The sequence below is a fragment of the Sebastes umbrosus genome, chromosome 13 (assembly GCF_015220745.1).
Source record: "Sebastes umbrosus isolate fSebUmb1 chromosome 13, fSebUmb1.pri, whole genome shotgun sequence".
NCBI lineage: Eukaryota > Metazoa > Chordata > Actinopteri > Perciformes > Sebastidae > Sebastes > Sebastes umbrosus.
Genome location: NC_051281.1, coordinates 14,196,486 through 14,214,657, shown reverse-complemented (window position 1 = coordinate 14,214,657; position 18,172 = coordinate 14,196,486). Strand labels below are relative to the sequence as shown.

At 41.7% G+C, this 18,172-nt stretch overlaps 3 protein-coding genes across 3 annotated transcripts; 2 read left to right on the top strand and 1 right to left on the bottom strand.

The window, feature by feature from the left end:
* The first annotated feature begins 1,630 nt into the window (after positions 1-1,630).
* Positions 1,631-4,999, top strand: LOC119499667 (cytohesin 1 interacting protein). The gene is made up of 8 exons (XM_037788818.1): positions 1,631-2,111; positions 2,450-2,499; positions 2,645-2,699; positions 2,825-2,927; positions 3,120-3,213; positions 3,325-3,391; positions 3,498-3,564; positions 3,752-4,999. Exons 1-8 carry the CDS (start codon positions 1,944-1,946, stop codon positions 4,237-4,239), a joined length of 1,092 nt encoding a protein of 363 aa, XP_037644746.1. The 5' UTR covers positions 1,631-1,943; the 3' UTR covers positions 4,240-4,999.
* Positions 5,000-7,289: 2,290 nt separating this feature from the next.
* Positions 7,290-9,183, top strand: LOC119500524. Its single transcript, XM_037790296.1, has 2 exons — positions 7,290-7,998; positions 8,094-9,183. Exons 1-2 carry the CDS (start codon positions 7,509-7,511, stop codon positions 8,459-8,461), a joined length of 858 nt encoding a protein of 285 aa, XP_037646224.1. The 5' UTR covers positions 7,290-7,508; the 3' UTR covers positions 8,462-9,183.
* Positions 9,184-9,278: 95 nt separating this feature from the next.
* On the bottom strand, positions 9,279-17,189 carry LOC119500523 (polypeptide N-acetylgalactosaminyltransferase 5). Its single transcript, XM_037790295.1, has 10 exons — positions 15,733-17,189; positions 15,481-15,647; positions 14,045-14,164; positions 12,626-12,761; positions 12,410-12,529; positions 12,186-12,303; positions 11,458-11,787; positions 10,859-10,939; positions 10,270-10,422; positions 9,279-10,052 (listed from the first exon to the last, which is right to left on the bottom strand). Exons 1-10 carry the CDS (start codon positions 16,827-16,829, stop codon positions 9,915-9,917), a joined length of 2,460 nt encoding a protein of 819 aa, XP_037646223.1. The 5' UTR covers positions 16,830-17,189; the 3' UTR covers positions 9,279-9,914.
* Positions 17,190-18,172: the final 983 nt, after the last annotated feature.

Genomic DNA, 18,172 nt, shown 5'->3' with positions numbered 1-18,172 from the left:
TAGTAGGTTTTTAGCTATTTTAAGATGGTTTCACATTAAGTAATGAAAACGGAGCTAATTTACAGACTGTAAAGCTGGCAGATAACTACTTGATTTGAGTATTGTTTTAACACTAGTGGCTCACTTTAAAAAAGGTGCTCAGATGTCCTTACAGGACAAAAATGTCTGTGTCAAAAAACTGCCATAATTTTAGATATTAATATTATTTTAAGTTAAATCTTTTAAACATCAGTCCTGATCATAACTATTATATATTCATTCATTTTCAGAATTTTTACCCAGTTTTTTTACATAATGCAACTGTTGTTATGAAAACAACACAAAAACTGAGTTATTTTCTGTATACTAAACGCTATTTTTTTTTAAATTTTTTCACAGTCTGGGTTATGACAACACTGATTTTGATGCATTTTTATTTTTTGTGCAGGCAACCAGGAGAATAGCATGTATTTGCCCCATAGGGCAAACACGAGAAAAATATGGTGGAAAATAGTAAAAACTACAATTTTGCAGCAAGAGCTTTAGGTTGAAAGCCTGATATAATAGAATGCATGATTTTATGCTGTAATAGCCGTGGGATCAAAAATTGTGTTTTTAAAGGATTTCAAAGGGGACATTTGTGTCCTGAAGGGTCTGAGTGTCTGCATTGTGGTTACACAGTTTATTATAGACTTATTATAACAGGTTGAATTTCCAAAATTTGAAAAATAAGCTCACACCGTTGCCAAAATGTATCCCATATGTACTAATACAGTCAAAATGATCAAAAAATGTTAAATTTAAAAAGCCAAAAATGTCCCTATAATGATGCACAAGGTTTAAGATACACTTAAAAAAATGTGAGTCTAGTCTGTAAAACTCAAGCTGAGATGTGCGTTCTGTTTCCTCATGTATAATCATAGATGATAGTGTATACAATGCTTTATCAAGCAGCAGGAAAGTGCATGCTATCAATGAAAAGAGCAAAATGTGTTACTTTGTTGTTATTGGGGTAAAACTATGGCTGTAAATTTGCAATGTCCTGGTGAAATGGGATATCAGTGTTCCAGACGGTCCCGTGGTTGGTGGGCCAACGGCTCTACCAATGGTCAGTGGGGCAGAGGGGACTGCTGTGAGGCAATCTGCTAGTGAAGAAGTGATTCAACTGGGTTCATAATATACAGTACTGAGGCTCAAAGTGAAACGATTTTCTGTTCACTAAAGGAAAGCAGTTTTTGTGCAGAGTGAAAGGTGATATTCTTTTCCTGCAGATTAAACAGTGTACCTTTTGTAGGCGTGGGCGTGGTAGTGGGAAAAGGTTTGTGCACTTTGGTTCATTTTTTTTTTTTACCCCATCAGCCATTGTCTCCCTGGCCGCCGGCCTGTGTGTGATTTCCCTTTTGAACCGACCGTGTCTGATGCCTTTGGCCCACTGACCCATGCCGTCTGTTTGGGGAGCGTGACACTGGCCCCGAGCTAAATCAGCCTTTTGTCTGTCTGTCCTCATAAGACAAGTCTCCCTGCCTGACAGAACACAGGACTCGGGCTCAGACTGAAGCTAAGCCCATTGAGAAACTGAGAGTGAGAGAGGCTGGAAGCAGGTGGTGGTGGAGGTGGTGGTGGTGGCGTGAGGTGGCAGTTTCTCATGCATTACTGACTTCTGACAGACCAGAAATCAAATTGCTTAGACTGCAAAAAGGGAAAGGGACTGTTTGAAGGGAGAAGCTTCTTCCTTTTCTTTTCAAAACAGCAAACCGTCCCTTCTCGAGAAAAAAGAACAAAAGTTAAAAGAGGTGAACAGGAAATTAGGTATGTGAGGCTGTGATGTGCAGATGCAGGTCCACCACATGACGTGGATTTCCGCTTGACACGCTCTGTACTTGGCTGCACAGCGGGGCAGGGCCACACAACCACTGAAGAGCTGCTGCAGCAAGACATGATGGTGCTTTGAGGACTACTCTACCATGCAGTCCACCATGAATTTCAATGGACTTCCACGCCAGGGCAGCCAAGAGAATTACATCCTGGATAATACTCTGAGGAAGAAATGCACCCTGTGGTACCGACGCTCGCTGAGGGGAAACAATGACCGACACCGGAACAACACAGGCTCCCTGCCCAGCATGTGCAAGGTGAGACAATAAATCAAATGTCATATATAGCTGGAATATAAACACACACTTCTGCAAATCAAACTTCACTAAACACTGACATATTATCTTGATTAGAGCTGAGATTGTATTGTTTTATAAATGGAAGCAGTTCACAGATTTACCACCAACTGTGTGGCAAAAGTACAGCAGCTCCCTGCAGCTGGCCAAAAGCCTTTTAATCTCTAGAGTTATTTAGCACCGTATAGGATCAACATGTTCTCACACTCAATGACCTTTTTAGTTCCCTGAAAGGTTTACAACTGGAATCTGTTATATTGTTGTAAAGAGGAACTCTGTATTTCTCTTTTTTTTTGCAGCCCAAATTAACCCACTCCAACTCACTGGTTGATTACTCTGACCCACAAAGGTAAATATATCAAATCTCATGTGCAATTTATCATACAGTAAATTACATATGTTGCCTTTTTTTTTAATTGAAATAGAATTATATACATAAAGAGCAGTTTCTAAAATATTGATTTTCTCTTGTTTTGCATTTCTCTTTTGCACAGGACCACGATCATACTGGAAAAACAAGACAATGAAACATTTGGTTTTGAAATTCAGGTACATTAAGCAACATAAATGTAGTTGTCATCCTTTTTAATCTCTTATTCTAGAGTATTTTTTATGCATAATCCATGTTTAATAAGAGGATCTTTTTATGGAAAGCAAACTTTCTCCTGTTGCAGACGTACGGCCTGCAGCTGAAGGACAGCTCTGCAGTGGAGATGTGCACGTTTGTGCGCAAAGTGCAGGAGGACAGCGCTGCCGAGGGTGCTGGCCTGACCACAGGTGAACCACCCACGCCCTCTATACGGGCCCTACGCCCTGCTTATACGCTTACAAAACCCTCAGACCTTTTTGCACTTTACTGATCTACATAGATTAACAAATATGTCACCATGTAAACGCCCACACACAAGCACAAAGCCATGTTCTCGTAATTGATTAGTTCTTCTTTTTTTGCATCCTCATTTATAATAGGAGATGTTATCATCACTATAAACGGGGTCAGCATCGAAGGATCATCTCATCAGCACATACTAGATCTGATCAGAGAATCCACCAACAATCTGAAGTGAGTAACAATTTTATATAAATTGCTTGTGCATAAATCCACTGCACAGAAATAAAAACGGTGTGCTATCAGTGTTTTACTCTGTGTGATTGTATGTTGTTGTGTTTCCAGGATGGAGACTGTATGTGGGAATGTAGTGAAGCAGATCGAGCTAGAGAAGAGGATGAACCTGCTTAAGGTGAGTCTCATGTTTGTTGGTGACATACTGCAGCTTTTAATGAAAAAGCAAAACTGCTGAAATTATTTTACTGGAAGTAAAACCACGATGTTTTTTGCCCATACAGCAATCACTACGTGAGAAATTGGTGGAGCTGCAGGCCCTGACATTACAGGAAAAGCGTCTAATGCGAGGTGAGAGGGACGGTTCAGCTATCAGACCACAGCACTTCCTTTCTCACGTCAACGCTCTGAAGCGACACTGTTTATGTGAATTCAAGTGTAAACTCCACATAAATTAGATGAAGGAGTTCCCCAGAGAAATGAGCTGCTGACGAACTTCCTGTTTCAGCTTTCGCTAACTTTGACTTTATGTTTTCAGGTAATTTGAACAACAGCAGCCTCCACCTCTCTCTGGACTCCTCAGCAAGTCTGAGCTCCCCCATAGGCCGCTGTGGCCGCCGTTTCTCTAGTGACAGCAGCTACAGGAGCGCGATGACAGACGACAGTGACCAGGCTAGCGTGTTTGACGACCTGCGCTCTCCCAGCCCGTGCAGTGCACCCAGCACCACAACAGACGACGACGACGGATGCTTCTTCCCCAAAGATTTCCCCTCACAGGACGGCTCCCGCAGGTTCTCCTCCAGCTCCAGCCGTCACCACAAATCCCTCAACCGCTGCAGCAGCTCCAGCTTGGCCGACAGCAGCAGCTCCCTCTCTCCTTCCTGGGAGGAAACGAGGATCACCTCCTTGTTTGGTACCCTGCCCCGTAAAAGCAGGAGAGCAAGTGTTCGCAAACACATCCTGAAGTTACTCCCTGGACTCCAGCGATCAGTTGAGGAGGAGGAGACGGGAGCAAATACTCAGTGACTTTACATGCATCCTTGTGTCTACTTTATACTAAGGGTTAACAAGGTTTCTCATGCTCTTGGTGCAGAAAGCAATATACACTGTAATGAAGTGTTTCCCCACTCTTCAAGTTGGGTTAACCCTTTAAAAAGAAAGTGTTTTTGCCTTCATGGGAACACAGAGACAACAGACATTTTGGCACTTAATGTCAAAGTTGACCCAAGAGGCTCGTAAGCCTTAAAGACTTGTGGTGGCACAAAAAGCATTATGAAAGTATTGTAAATGAATGTATGAATACAAGATTGTACTGTATATAGATGAGAGATTATGTATCCTACTAGCTTGAATAAAAAACTGCATTAATCAGAACAGTCTGAACTGCAGCAGCTGTCCTCATGTAGCACCTTGGATTTCAAACCAACCATTCATTTTTTTTCCGGTCGAGCGACGTTTAAACAGTATACCTCAGTATATCTCACGTTCACGTTGAGTACCAAAACCAAAGCGCTCAGTATAGATGTCTGCTCAGCTCATAACAGGATGTGGGTACAACAGGTACAACTGAACTGTTTTCATTTCCAACATTATTTTCAAGCTGTGAACAACTGAAACTGTTTTTTGTAAATGTACTTAAATGTGACTGTTTCACTTTCAGTAGCGAAAAAAATACATTTTTACAGAATGGCATGATTTATTTTTTGGTATCAAATCAAGAAAATCTGTATGCAAAGGTCTTTTTTAAAAAAAAAAGATAATAAACTTATGAAGTCTTACAAACCCACCAGCGTTTTCCGTCAGATACCAGATAATAATGCACTCTTGCATCACAGAGTGGGCTACATTGCAGATTTCTGTTGATGATGCAGGTATTACACAGAATTTACTCACACAGAAACAATTTTTTCTGGGGTATGCACAACAGTTTGTCTATAACACCTGAGAATAGAAACCACACACTTCCTGTAATAAGTCTCACTTCTTTGGTTTCCTGCTGCTGCTGCTGCTAAAGAGAGAGACTTGATGATTACTATTCACAAAAAGGACGACACACTTTGTTTTGAAGCAGCAAAACCAAGAGAGAGATCATTTAAAATATCACCACTTCTTTTTCAGGTTTTTTTTTGACGGTTTTATGAAGCAGAAAATTAAATGGTTCAATGGGCTCATAAATGCCTCTTATAAAAAAAGATTCATTATGAAAAGTTGTGTTGCATGCAGACAGTGTCTGAAGAAGTATTCCCATCCTTACGTCCGAAAGTAAAAGTAGTAGCTCTGCAGTAAAATGTTCCCTATGACTGATTATTATTTATGACATTATTAGATTGTGCATCAGTGTGTAAGCAGCTTTTTACTAGTGTAGCTTGTTGAGGTGGATCTATCTTTAACTACTGTATACACAGTCAGTCCTAGTGGTCGGGCCCCTCCAAAGGGTCACAAGATAAGATAAATCTGAGGGGTCGTGATAAAAGGGAGATGAACAAATTTGTATTCTTTTTTTTTATACCTTTCTCTAATCTTTGCTTTCGTTTGAAATACTGGAGAGTTTTTCCTCTTTGTACCTCGATCAGTGCTGATGTTGTGTGTTGAACATACCCTTATATCAGCGTTTCAGGTGCCTTACTTAAAGCTGCAGTGGATAGAAATGGAGCAAATATGATAGAAAAAAGTTTTTTTATATAAAACGGTCACTATATCCTGATAGTATTGCACGAGACAGGTAATCTGAAAAACAATCATGTGCCTCTGTGTCTGCCGATGCTCAAAATAGCATCTGCATGATTTCATAGACTGGAGGAAAACAACCAATCAGAGCTGAGCTGGACTCTGCCGTCCAGCTTCCGTCTATGAACAGCTGTCAATCACTCGCGAACTCCGATCAAGCGGTCAAACTAGGCAGCGCTGATCAAATATGAATCTATATTCTGTTACTGTAATGCCTATTTCTTGCCTCAAATGTTTTCAGAAACATCTTGTAGTGTGATGTTTAGCTGTAAAATAAGAAAGTTTGTGACCCGGCAGCCATGTTGAGAACAGTTGAAGAAATACCAAGCACCGCCCACCAGCCGGAGCACAGCCAATAGGAACGCTCTCTCTCTGAAATTACCTGTGATTGGCCAAAATTTCCCGTCACAGGCTAGATTTTCTAAAGCCTGAAAACAGAGCCATGAGGAGGTGCAGAAGTCGTGTTATCTATCAGAGCACTTGAATTACAATATACTGAAAGGTTATGATGGAATTTTTGCCCAATGATGCCAAAAAACTTCTGCCTACTGCAGGTTTAAAGGTACAGTGTGCAGGATTTGGCGGCATCTAGTGGTGTGGTTGCAGATTGCAACCAACTGAGTACCCCTCTGCTCACTCCTCCCTTTCCAAGACTGCGGTAACGTGAGCCGCCGAGTGCAAAACCTTCGCTCAGAGGTCATCCTCACTATAATAACACTACTTTAGGAGCAACGGAAGTCAGACGCCAGCTGGTGGTACCACGGTTTTGTACTCTGTGGCTCATGTTACTGCAGTTTTAGCGTGTCGGAGAACTATGGTGGCCTTCAGGTAACGTAAAAAACGTGAAAGTCTCTCTCTAGATCCAGTGTTTGGTTCGTCTGTTCTGTGCTACTGTAGAAACATGGCGGAGCAACATGGCGGACTCAGTGAACAGGACCCACTCCCTATGTAGATATGAAGGACTCATTCTAAGCTAACGAAAACACAACAATTCTTAGTTTACAGGTGATTATACACTAATGAAAACATAGTTATGAATATTATATTCCATTTCTGCTAATAGATCCCCCGAAATGTTACACACTGTTCCTTTAAGATGCAATGGTATTTATTTGTCCTTTGAACTCAAGGCCTGAACAGGGCTTAGCTTAATCATCATGTGTACAACAACTGTAGAAAGAAAACCTAAAGCAGAATGTTAATCCAGACTCAAAATGTTAGAGTAGTTGAAGGTGGTCACCCAGCAGAGATTATCACAGAATGAGTACAATCACTTCATCTGCAGATGCCAGAGTCACAAAGAGTCTTTGTTGGGGCCAAAACAAACCCCCTGTTATTCAGTGATTCAACATGCACACAGAATGACATGGTACTAGCACTAGAGAGCTCACTGGAGAGCTTGACCTGGCACCGCTGACTGAGCTGCAGGATGGATCTTTGATAATATAGGATAAGCAGTATTTTGGTACGCTGGAGCAGACGATGTGACGATGAGAAGTCTGAGGTTGCTTTAATTTTGAAAACAACTAAGAGCATTGAAGCTGGACTATTGAAAGAAAAACAGACAGATGGAGATGGAGACGAGCGCGATGCCTCCAAAGGCCCCGAGGCCCACAGTAGAAGAAGACGAACTGGCCTCCCAGGTATTGGAGATCATCGGTGGGATCACTCTCGCGGCCCTCCAGAGCCTGGAGGAGCCTGGAGAAAGAGATGTGTGGTTGATGGAGGAAGGAGACGACTCCGTGTTCTACAGTGACGAGGACATAACAGCAAACACATCTCGTGGTTTTGGTGCCAACGAGTGCGAGCACCTAGTGGATGATCCGGGGGAAGAATCCATTATTGACGAAGAAATTGCGGAGTTGGAGAAGGACGTGACTCAGCAGGTCATTCTGACTGAACGAGAAGAGGAACGGCAAAAGCTCCTGACACCAAAAACTGAACCTATGGATCAGTCAGATCCAGGAGCACGGTCTGATCTAACTCCAGAGAAGTTAGTGAGCACCTGTGGAGAGTCTCTAAACATGCAAACACAGCAAAATACATCAGCAGGAAAAGGTAAGAGGAATTTATTATTATTATTGTGCAATAAAATAGATTGAGTGTGTTTGTGGTTACAGAATGCAAATCAGATTTTTTCGTTTCCTTTCCAGCAAATCTACCAGTTGAGAAAGAAGAAGTGATACCAAACCTTGGACCCTTTAATAAAGAGGGTCATACAAGACTGAACAGGGAGGCAGACGTCCCAGAGCAGAACTCTAGTGCTGATCTCCAGATATCACGTGACAGGTGGCAGCATCAGGTGGAGCCACAACCGGACCACAACATCCATCAAATCCCCAGACCAGTCTACTCCACTCTGCCTCTGCCCAAGAAATCCTGTGACGGTGCCGCTGGACAGCAGGAATCCTTCAACCACCTCTCCTCCTCCAAATACAGCACCGTGTCCTACCGCAAGATCCGCAGAGGCAACACCCGCCAGAAGATAGACGACTTTGAGTACATGATCATGAAGTTGTAAGATGGTTTTAATAAATTTAAAAGGAACAGTGTGTAACATTTAGGGGGGATCTATTGGCAGAAATGGAATATAATATTAATAAGTATGTTTTCTTCAGTGTATAATCAACTGAAAATAAGAATCGTTGTGTTTTTGTTAGATTAGAATGAACTGTTTATATCTACATAGGGAGCCGGTCCTCTTCATGAAGTCATCACGTCGGCCACCGTAGTTCTCCTACATGCGTGGAACATGAGAGAAATTTCAATTGGTTGCAATCTGCAACCTCACCGCTAGATGTCGCCAAATCTTTACACACTGCTCCTTTAAACTGCAGGACATGATCCATAACAAAACTGATTTACATATTTATTTGTTCTAAAATGTACATAGTAATGAAAATCTCTGACGTAACTCACCAGGTCACACAAGATGATCCAAATGAAGAGTACTATTTATATCTGTGGTGTAGTATCTGATTATCATATCACATATCTAAGATTGTACTTTATGTTTTTCATTTTGATGGTTTCGGGATGAAAACATCTTGTTATGTAAAGCAGGTATTTGAGCAGCAGATTACATGAATAAGACGCTCATCCTACTGGCTATAATAACTAAGATGTTGTTTGGTGTTAGAGTTTCAGTATCTTAACCTATAATTATGAGTGATTAACTAAACATACATACTTAAATGTCCTAATGGGATAAAAAATAATAATAAAGAGATACGTGCTATTAAATCTTTATCTCCATCATTTTATTTTAGTGTCTTAAGCAAATGCATTTCAATCAGTGTGTGTTAAAGGGTTGGATCACAGGCCATAAAAACATGAAATCACAGCACAGCTTTATTACATGTTTTGAACCAACACTTCCCTCTAGTGACGAGAAGAAATTCATACAAAAAGGGACAGTTTTCACAACAAAACCTACACCTAAATAATGCTTAAAACCATAGACGCAGCTACACCCATGTGCCTCATCAAACATAAAAGTACATCGTTTAGATAAGATGATGTCTCACCAAAAAGTGTTTAATACAAATGTATACATTCTACATTACATGCAATTAAGCTCATTATTTCAGTCCCAGCAGAGCAAACACAAAAAGAAAAATCACTTCTTAAATGTTATATCAAAGAGGCACTGTTTATCTTTGGCAGTGAGATGACATGTTGTGCTCAATATGGAGTGTTCTTCCACAGACATTCGCTGCTTGAATCCCTTTAAACAATCGCCGTCCGGTCCAAATCTTCCTAAACGGAGAGAAGATGCTCTCCTTCCTCTGGCACAGGTGAGGTCCAGTCCACGCCGATATAATAAAAGGGACATTGCACATCCCCAAACCCTCTGCTTTACACCACCACACCCGTTGCTGCCACCTCCTCTGGACAGACGTGTGTGTTGAGTCTGGACCATAGCCCGGCCACTGAAGGTCTCTATAGTGCACGTTTGACACGTTTCAGTCTCGTCACACAGCGTAGTAGTTTGTGAACTGCCACTTTTGGAAGGCGTTCCTGCTCTCGCATGGATTGAGGAGAAGCTTGTCACCCTCAGGCCCCGCCTCCAGGCACATGTGGTAAACAAAATCTGCCATGAGGTGCTCCGCCTTCACAAAGACAAAACAGGAAACAAGATTAACAGCGATGAAGCCCGGCCCTACTTTAGCCTCTTAACACCCTTTGATTCTACTACACTACCAACTGACAGCAGGCCAGTCCTGTTTCTTTGAAACACAGAGAGTAAGAATTTCTAAAATGACAGAGTTGACAAAGGAAAGAAAAACAAAAAGAGAGTAGACAAAACAAACGGCACACCCAGCCTACCAGAGCGGAGTTGGGTGATTTGTGGATCCAGCGATGTTCAGGCTTGGCGTTGTCACATGATTGTAAAGTGAAGGCGCTGCCCTTGCCGTGGGGAATGACGCATATATCTTGCTGGCGAACGTGTCTCATCCAGGTGTAATTAAAGTGCTGACTCTGAATACCAGAGAGAGAGAGATGGAGAGAGAGAGAGAGAGAGAGAGAGAGAGAGAGAGAGAGAGAGAGAGAGAGAGAGAGAGAGAGAGAGAGAGAGAGAGAGAGAGAGAGAGAGAGGGAGAGAGAGAGAGAAGGATGTAATTACACCCCATGAAAACTGACAGATTTTGAGGGATGGCTTCTCTGAATCCAAAAAGGCCACATTTAGAAAGGCTTGGTCTTGTCTTGGACTCCACCCTTGTTTCTTTTGGGTCCTGTTTTGAACTCTGATTGCATTTGTCCTGATCTATTCCTGGATATTTTTGTTATTCTCCCCATAATTGCCACAGCACTGAGGCCAACATTGCACAATATCCGCATATTTTCCTCTGAAAACACTAAACATCTGCATTCTTTTGCAGTCAAATAATGTGTGATATAAAACAAAGACACCTACCTGCTGGTTGAGATCACATGTGTCAAACGAAAGAGAGCCTTTCTCCTGAGAGAGGCATTTCCTTAAGCCGCGATTAAAGACCTACGAGGGAAAATAAGAAGAACAAAAACTTTACGGAATGGAACAAACATTTGTTTACATGCATCTGTTTAGAGTTACGTGTGACAATGGGCTTTGTTGCTGTTCTCATTTTCCTTCAATGAATCCTCACAGAAAGCTTTAATAGATATCTATTCTTTGTTCCAAAGGAGCACAATCACAGTCTCTGTTTGGGTTCCCAGCAGAGATAACAATAGCTGGATGGAGGGAGAGCAGAACAAGCTTTCATTTTTAAGAAATCTTTTAAGGCCCTGACACACCAAGCCGACGGTCAGACAGTTTGGGGCCGTCGATGAGCGTCTGTCGGCCTGGTTTTTGCGGTGTGCCCCGCACCGTCGACTCTAGTCTGCCCGTGTCAGAGTCTATGCAGTGTGTTCAAGTAATACTTGTCAGCCAAGGCAATGGCGACATGATGCGACGCTGGGTGTGTCTTGGTGTGTCTTGGTGTGTCTGTGCCTTTAGGGAAATGTAAACAAAGTGTATTGATCTACAGTACATACCAGGCCCTCTGCTTTGACTAAAGGAGCGTTTAGATCTGGATACACGTTATCCAGGTACCACTTGAAGCTCGTGCATTTGAGCCTCTTCCTCAGCTCAATCTGCTCGGTGAGGTCGCCGATGTCGGTGTTCTTTTTATCCAGCAGGTGGTGGTAGCCGTGGCCGTAGAAAATGTCCTTGTACTCATCCAGCCAGACCTCTGCCACCCTCGCCAGGTTACGCTCCACCGTCTTCTGCCTGTCTTTGGGGAACTTGTACGGATTCTGTCCTCGGAAGATGTGTCCCACTCGAGAGCAGGGGATGATCTCGATTTCCCCTCCACACATCCAGATCTGTTCAAATGGCAACACGTAGATATAACGAGTCATACGCGAGGAGTTCTTGGGAGTTCCCAAACACCTTTGACTAATAGAGCTCAACAGTGTGAATCCAGAAGTGAGGCGTCGAGTCCCCGTTTGCAATGATTTATGGGATGAATAGTTCCTTCGCTCTTAAAATAATTATGTACAGTCTTGTACATTCGCCTTTTTTTTCCGTTTTCCAATGTTTCTTTGTTCCAAATCAAATGTTTTATGGTCATGATTCATCTCGTAGCTGGTTGACTTGGTTCAATGCTTAAAACTCTGTGTATAAGGATTTTCTGAAACGTCACTGGAGTGAATGAATGAATGGGGAAATTCATTTCACTGTTGAGCTCTATACTCTTGTATGAATTAGATGAGGGATATACCTTAAATGAAATCTCCATGTTCTCCCCACCCCACACATCCAGGCCTGGATCATAGGCACCGAGCTCATAGAAGTATTTTTTGTCTATGGAGAAAAGGCCTCCAGCCATGACTGGACATCTGTAAGATAATAATAAATAAATAAATAAATAAATAAATAAATAAATGAATGAATAAAAACGCAGTAGAAATAATAATAAAACATGAAAATTGACTGTTTAGGTACCTGATGGGATCTGAGATGGTCATGTTATTCTTCTTAATGTACTCCTCTGATAATGATTTCCAGCTAAACAACAAAGGCCACTTGAAAATACCTTTTTGGAAGTTGTCAACCAGCATATAACTGGGGAGAGAGAGCCAGAAACGTCAAAATTACATTTAGAAAACTTGATCACATTACATGTTTGGCTGCTTGACAAATATGCCAGTAATGTGTCACCTCATGTCCTTATCACTGACGACCTCAATAACAGGACAGGGCACCTTCTTGCGATCCAGATAGACTCTCTCCAGCAGCGGCTCCAGCCAGCCCACGTTGCATTCGATGTGGGAGTCGAGAAATGTAAGAACCTCACCTGAGGTACGTTAAAGGAAAGCAAACATCCTGCTGTAGTTAAACAAATAACCACATGTGCATTTCAGCAGTGCAACCCTTACAACATGTATCAGAGTTCATTGAAAGGCAGTTGTTTGTTTAAGTATATAAAAAGAAAATAGTATATGGCAAATACACAAGAGAGCAGGTGCAAGTTTATAATGTGCAGTGCAACTCAGTGTGACTTTTCAACGGTATTTCTCTCGTGTTTCAGTTCTGTATTCATTACAAGACTATTATTCTATATATGAACTGTCTATTTTTCTATTTCATGCACTCATCTTTGCAAGATACAGAGACTGAGTCACAGACTTTCTGTTCTATTTATCTATTTCAAATGCATTTGCCTGTGTCAATCTCAGGTTTCAGAAACAGTGAAGACTAAACCTTAGGCAACTACCCATTATTCAGTAAACTGGAAAGATTACACTCTTAATGTGTGGGCATTTTATACTTCCTTAAGAGAACATGTTTTAACTTTACAGCAAACGGATGTTCACCTGAAAACGCTGCTCTTTTGTCATTACATTATTTAAAGCCCACAATATCTTTTTCCCTCATTTATCAGTATCATAAACCTTCAACCTAGTTTTAGTTATTGACAATAGTGTTGAAAGCGCATTTGCAATTTCAGACTTGAACTTTGTTTACATGCTTCTTCTTATCTGATCAGCTCAGTGCCAGAGATGGAAAAAAAAAAAAAGCACAGCCAACACAAGGACGCGCTTTCAGTGTGACATTTACGATTACAAAGTCTGACCACATGATTTCACACATTCACGTGAATTCTGTTACTAATCTTTCTTTTACGTGGGTTATATCCCCTCATCCATGCCGCCATCACCTTTTTACATGGTATATATACAAACCATACATTAAAAGACATTTATGACAAAATGTTTTAAAGAGGACCTATTATGCTTTTGTGCTTTTTCCCTTTCCTTTATATTGTTGTTTGTGCAAGTAAAAGGTCTGCAAAGTTACAAAGCCCAAAGACCACGCCAAAGGGACTTACTCTCCCCCACAGAAACACTGCTCCTGAACTGCCTGAAACGCCTTGACTGAAGTCCTGCCTTTTTTTCTGTAACGTGGTGATGTCACCAAGTAACACATTTGCAAAGAGTTTGATTCAGTTGACCAATTACAACAGGGTTTCTTTTTTGAACATTAAAGCGTGTAAACATGTTCTAGTAGAAACCCAAAATACAAGTATGCACCTGAAAATAGGCATAACAGATCCTCTTTAATCACAGCTGTGGTTACCTTTGGCTACAGCAGCTCCAGCCAGCCTGGCCCTGATCAGGCCTTCCCGCTCCTTCAGACGAATGATTCGCACTTTGGGAAACTGGGACATGTATTTATCTAGCGGTTCCTTTAGATTGGCTGCCGGAGGAAAATATTAAATGTGATTTTACAACACTGACAGCAGACAAAAGTGCACATAGCAGCTTGAAAAGATGACATACAGCACTTAAAAATGTTAAATTCTAATTATAACCACTGAGGTTAAAACTTATATTGACATATTAACTGATATACTTTATACTGAAATGTTAGATACATATTACTAAAAAGCTCCAATTATAACCATGTGCGTTAAATAGAGAATGACTCATAAACTAGCTCCTGATGATATCAGCTTATGAACGATTCATGAGTATTGGCACATAAGTCGGCTTATAAGTAACAACAAAATTGCAGTAGAGAAATTACAAATATTTGTTTACATTAATTTAGAAACACCATTAAATGGTTTGTCCAGGAGAGATTACTGTGCAAGTTTATCATCAACTGTAAGATGTCTTACTCCATACATATCTTTGTCACAACTTTTTATCTTTAACAATCACGTTTGGGATAGTTCTCAAAAATATGTGTTTATAAGCTCACAATGGTCTGCAGCTCGCTGTGTGTGCATTCTCAAAATAAGAAATGTATGTATTTATGTTACCTTTTTAAAGATATTAACATTTGATGTATTGTTATAATATTTTTTTAATCGTCTTTGGCCTAAAAAAAAGAAAATCCAGTTTCGGCCAGGCTCCATGGTTAAAAAAGACTTGACCCTTAATAAATCCATATCAGAAATAAACATAAAACATGATAGAAGTGTCAAAGATAAGGCTGGGCGATATGGCCATAATTTTCTATCATGACATAGGTCATCTCATATCTCGATAACGATGCATGCTTTCTGGTAATTCAATAAATAAATAGTCAAAATGAAAAAAACACATGGTAAAGCCTATGTTTGTATACTCCTGTGTGAATTAGATACTTGACAAATGCCACATACTGAGTATTTTCTCATTTTAAGAAGAGTAAAAATAAATAAATATAGCCCTAACCTATATCATGATAGAAAGTATGATAAAGCAATTAAACAAAGGCATCAACATTTTCATGGAAAGACATACAGTCAGAGAAATCTTGGAGATGCAGCTGCAAAAAATGTCAATATAATCTAATTATTAGACAAACTATAACTATTAGTGTATATATTAGTTTATTATCTCTTTATGACATACTGTGCTCTGCCTGAAGGAATAATCTACCTCTAATAATAAAACCCTGGTGCTCAGTGTTGTCCTTTGCAGTTTTCTGGTGCTTAAGTTGCTGTAGTTGTCTATTTTTGTCGCCCCGTGGAGACCCATTCAAGGTAACATGCTCTACCCTTGAAGCATTCGGGACACTATTACCTTTGGTGCTGAAATCATCCACCAGAATGATCTCTTTGAGGAGGTGCGGTGGAGATCTGTTGAGCACGCTGTGCACAGAGCGCAGGAGCGTGGACCACACTTCATCCACGAAACAGAAAATCACACTGGTGGTAGGCAAGTCATCGTGGACCAGCTCCTGTGCACACCTGGAAAAAAACACAGCAAAAAAAACAATTCAGCTTCACACAGTCACAGCACTTTGAGAGGTGAAATGTGCGGACGAAGACTCACGCGTCAGGCCTGGTGTCTGGGATGGCACGGTCCACTGGGATCTTGTCGCTCAGGTAGACATTAAAATGCCCTTCATCCCATCTCTTCTTCACCTCTGCGTCTTCGTTACTGGCGGCCAGTGCTGCCTGACCAAACTGGCCCACCGCGTTGACATCTCTGGGAGCGTTAGTCACATCCAGAGAAAGCACTTTGTGGACACCTGGTTTTCTGACAGCGGTGGCATTACTCTTTGAGTCCTCTACTGCTTGGGGCTTGATTGTAGGTTTCGGGGTTTCCTTCGCTGCCTTCAGGTCACTCTTGGTGATCATCTTAACGTGTTTCTCCTCTTCTTTATGATCTACCTCCTTTCCTTTTACGTCCTTGTGTGGGGGTTTTGTTGTTTTAACAGGGTGTGTCTCCTCAGCCTTAGGCTGACTCCCTTTTGCTCCACTCTTAGACTCATCCTTGACTTTTTTATCTGTCTTTGAATCAATTTTGTCCTGAGCGTTTTGCACAACATCTCCAGATTTAATGGGTCCCTTCTTTGAGGTTGGAAGTGGAGCATGTTTGTTTTTCTGAACAACAACTTGGGTTATATTAGCTACAGGTACTTCAACAGGTACTCTACTTTTCTCTACTTTCTGATCCAAGTTTACTGCTTCCTTTTTTGCAGGAACATCCTGCTTTGGTGTGACCTTTTGTACTCCTTCTTTATGTTCAGGAACAACATATTTGGGATGGTCAGTTTTGGGCAGATTCATCTTTTTATTCTCCAACATGTGCTCCTGTTTCTTGCCCCCCTGTCTGTACACCTGGGCTAGTTTGACACTGCTTGAACTGAGTGCTGCTTCTTTCCCAGCATGTGTAAAAGCAGCAAAGTCCACCCTCTGAACTGGGTGTTTGAACCCTCTGTTCTTCTTCATCACCTGTGTCACCCTGGCCTGCTGCTTGAAGATCTCCCTCTCTTTGATCACTCTCTCCTTCAGCAGCTGACTGTTCACGTCGTTTATTGACAGGCGCAGAGCTGCCATGTCAAACAGCAGCCAGATGACAGAGGCGATGAACACAAAGGCGAGCACCCTCCCACTGCCCCTCAAGTATCTCCTAATCTTCATCATCCTTTAAAAAGCAAATCCACGTGGGAACACAGTCAAAGTGTCTCACTGAGTTGTAGGCAAAGTTTTCCTTTCTTTGGAGAAGTTATCTGCCTGCGTGGCATGCTAGAAACATCACGAGGAGACTTGTGTTGTCAGTATTGACACATACAGAGCAGCACAAAGATACAATGTAACGTTATCTCATACCGTGTCGCTGCGGTCGCCTCCGACATGGTGTGTTTGTTTCTATAAAACTTCTTCGTAACTAAAAGAAACTGAGCTGAAGTTTTGTTGGCTGTGACACAGCTTTTGTATGAAGACGTAGCGACCAACTTCCACTGTGTCAGTGAGCTGTGATTGGTTAGATTTAGCAGGAAAGTGTCGGCCCGAGAGAGGAGCTGACAAAGTTGGCGGGAGATAGATAGGACGATACCGGAAGTGTGGTGTTTAGCCTTCAAAATAAAAGCGTTCAAGTTGGAAACTGTTTCCAGGGGGCTCTAAAAAGTGATGAACAGGAGTGGGACATGCCTGTTAGTGATGGGAATTCAGGCTCTTTTTAGTGAGCCACATCATTTGAGCTCAGCTCACCAAGAAGAGAAGAGCCGGCTCTTTCGGCTCCCAAACGGCTCTTCGTTTTAACACTTCTGCCAAATTTAGCGCTGTTTTGACCTGTGATTAGTATGTGTGCACATATATCACTTAAATTATTCAATATAATTATACTAAACCTTATAATGGCTGCACGGTGGTGCAGTGGTTAGCACTGGCGCCTCACAGCTAGAGGGTCGCAGGTTCAAATCCGGCTTGCGGCCCTTCTGTGTGGAGTTTGCATGTTCTCCCCGTGTTAGCGTGGGTTTTCTCCGGGTACTCCAGTTTCCTCCCACAGTCCAAAGACATGCAGGTTAGGTTAATTGTTGACTCTAAATTGCCCGTAGGTGTGAATGTGAGGGTGAATGGTTGTCTGTCTATATGTGTCAGCCCTGTGATGGACTGGCGACCTGTCCAGGGTGTACCCCGCCTTCGCCCAATGTCGGCTGGGATCGGCTCCAGCCCCCCCCCCCCGCGACCCCTAACGGGATAAGCGGTTGCAGATGGATGGATAAACCTTATAATTTCAAGAATATCATAACTTTACATGCTGCTTCGTTTCTGACTGTCACTCATCTTGTCTGCTATTCTCTAGACTCTAAAAAGTGATGAACACCACTGGGTCATGCCTGTTGTCCAATCCCCAAAATATATACATTTTAGCTGATTTTTCCAACATCACTTTGGGGTAAATTTGCCGAATTCAATAATTTCATGAGTCACAAACCATGGCAACAAACCACACTCTGTAACCGGAAGTGATTTCTTGCTCCACC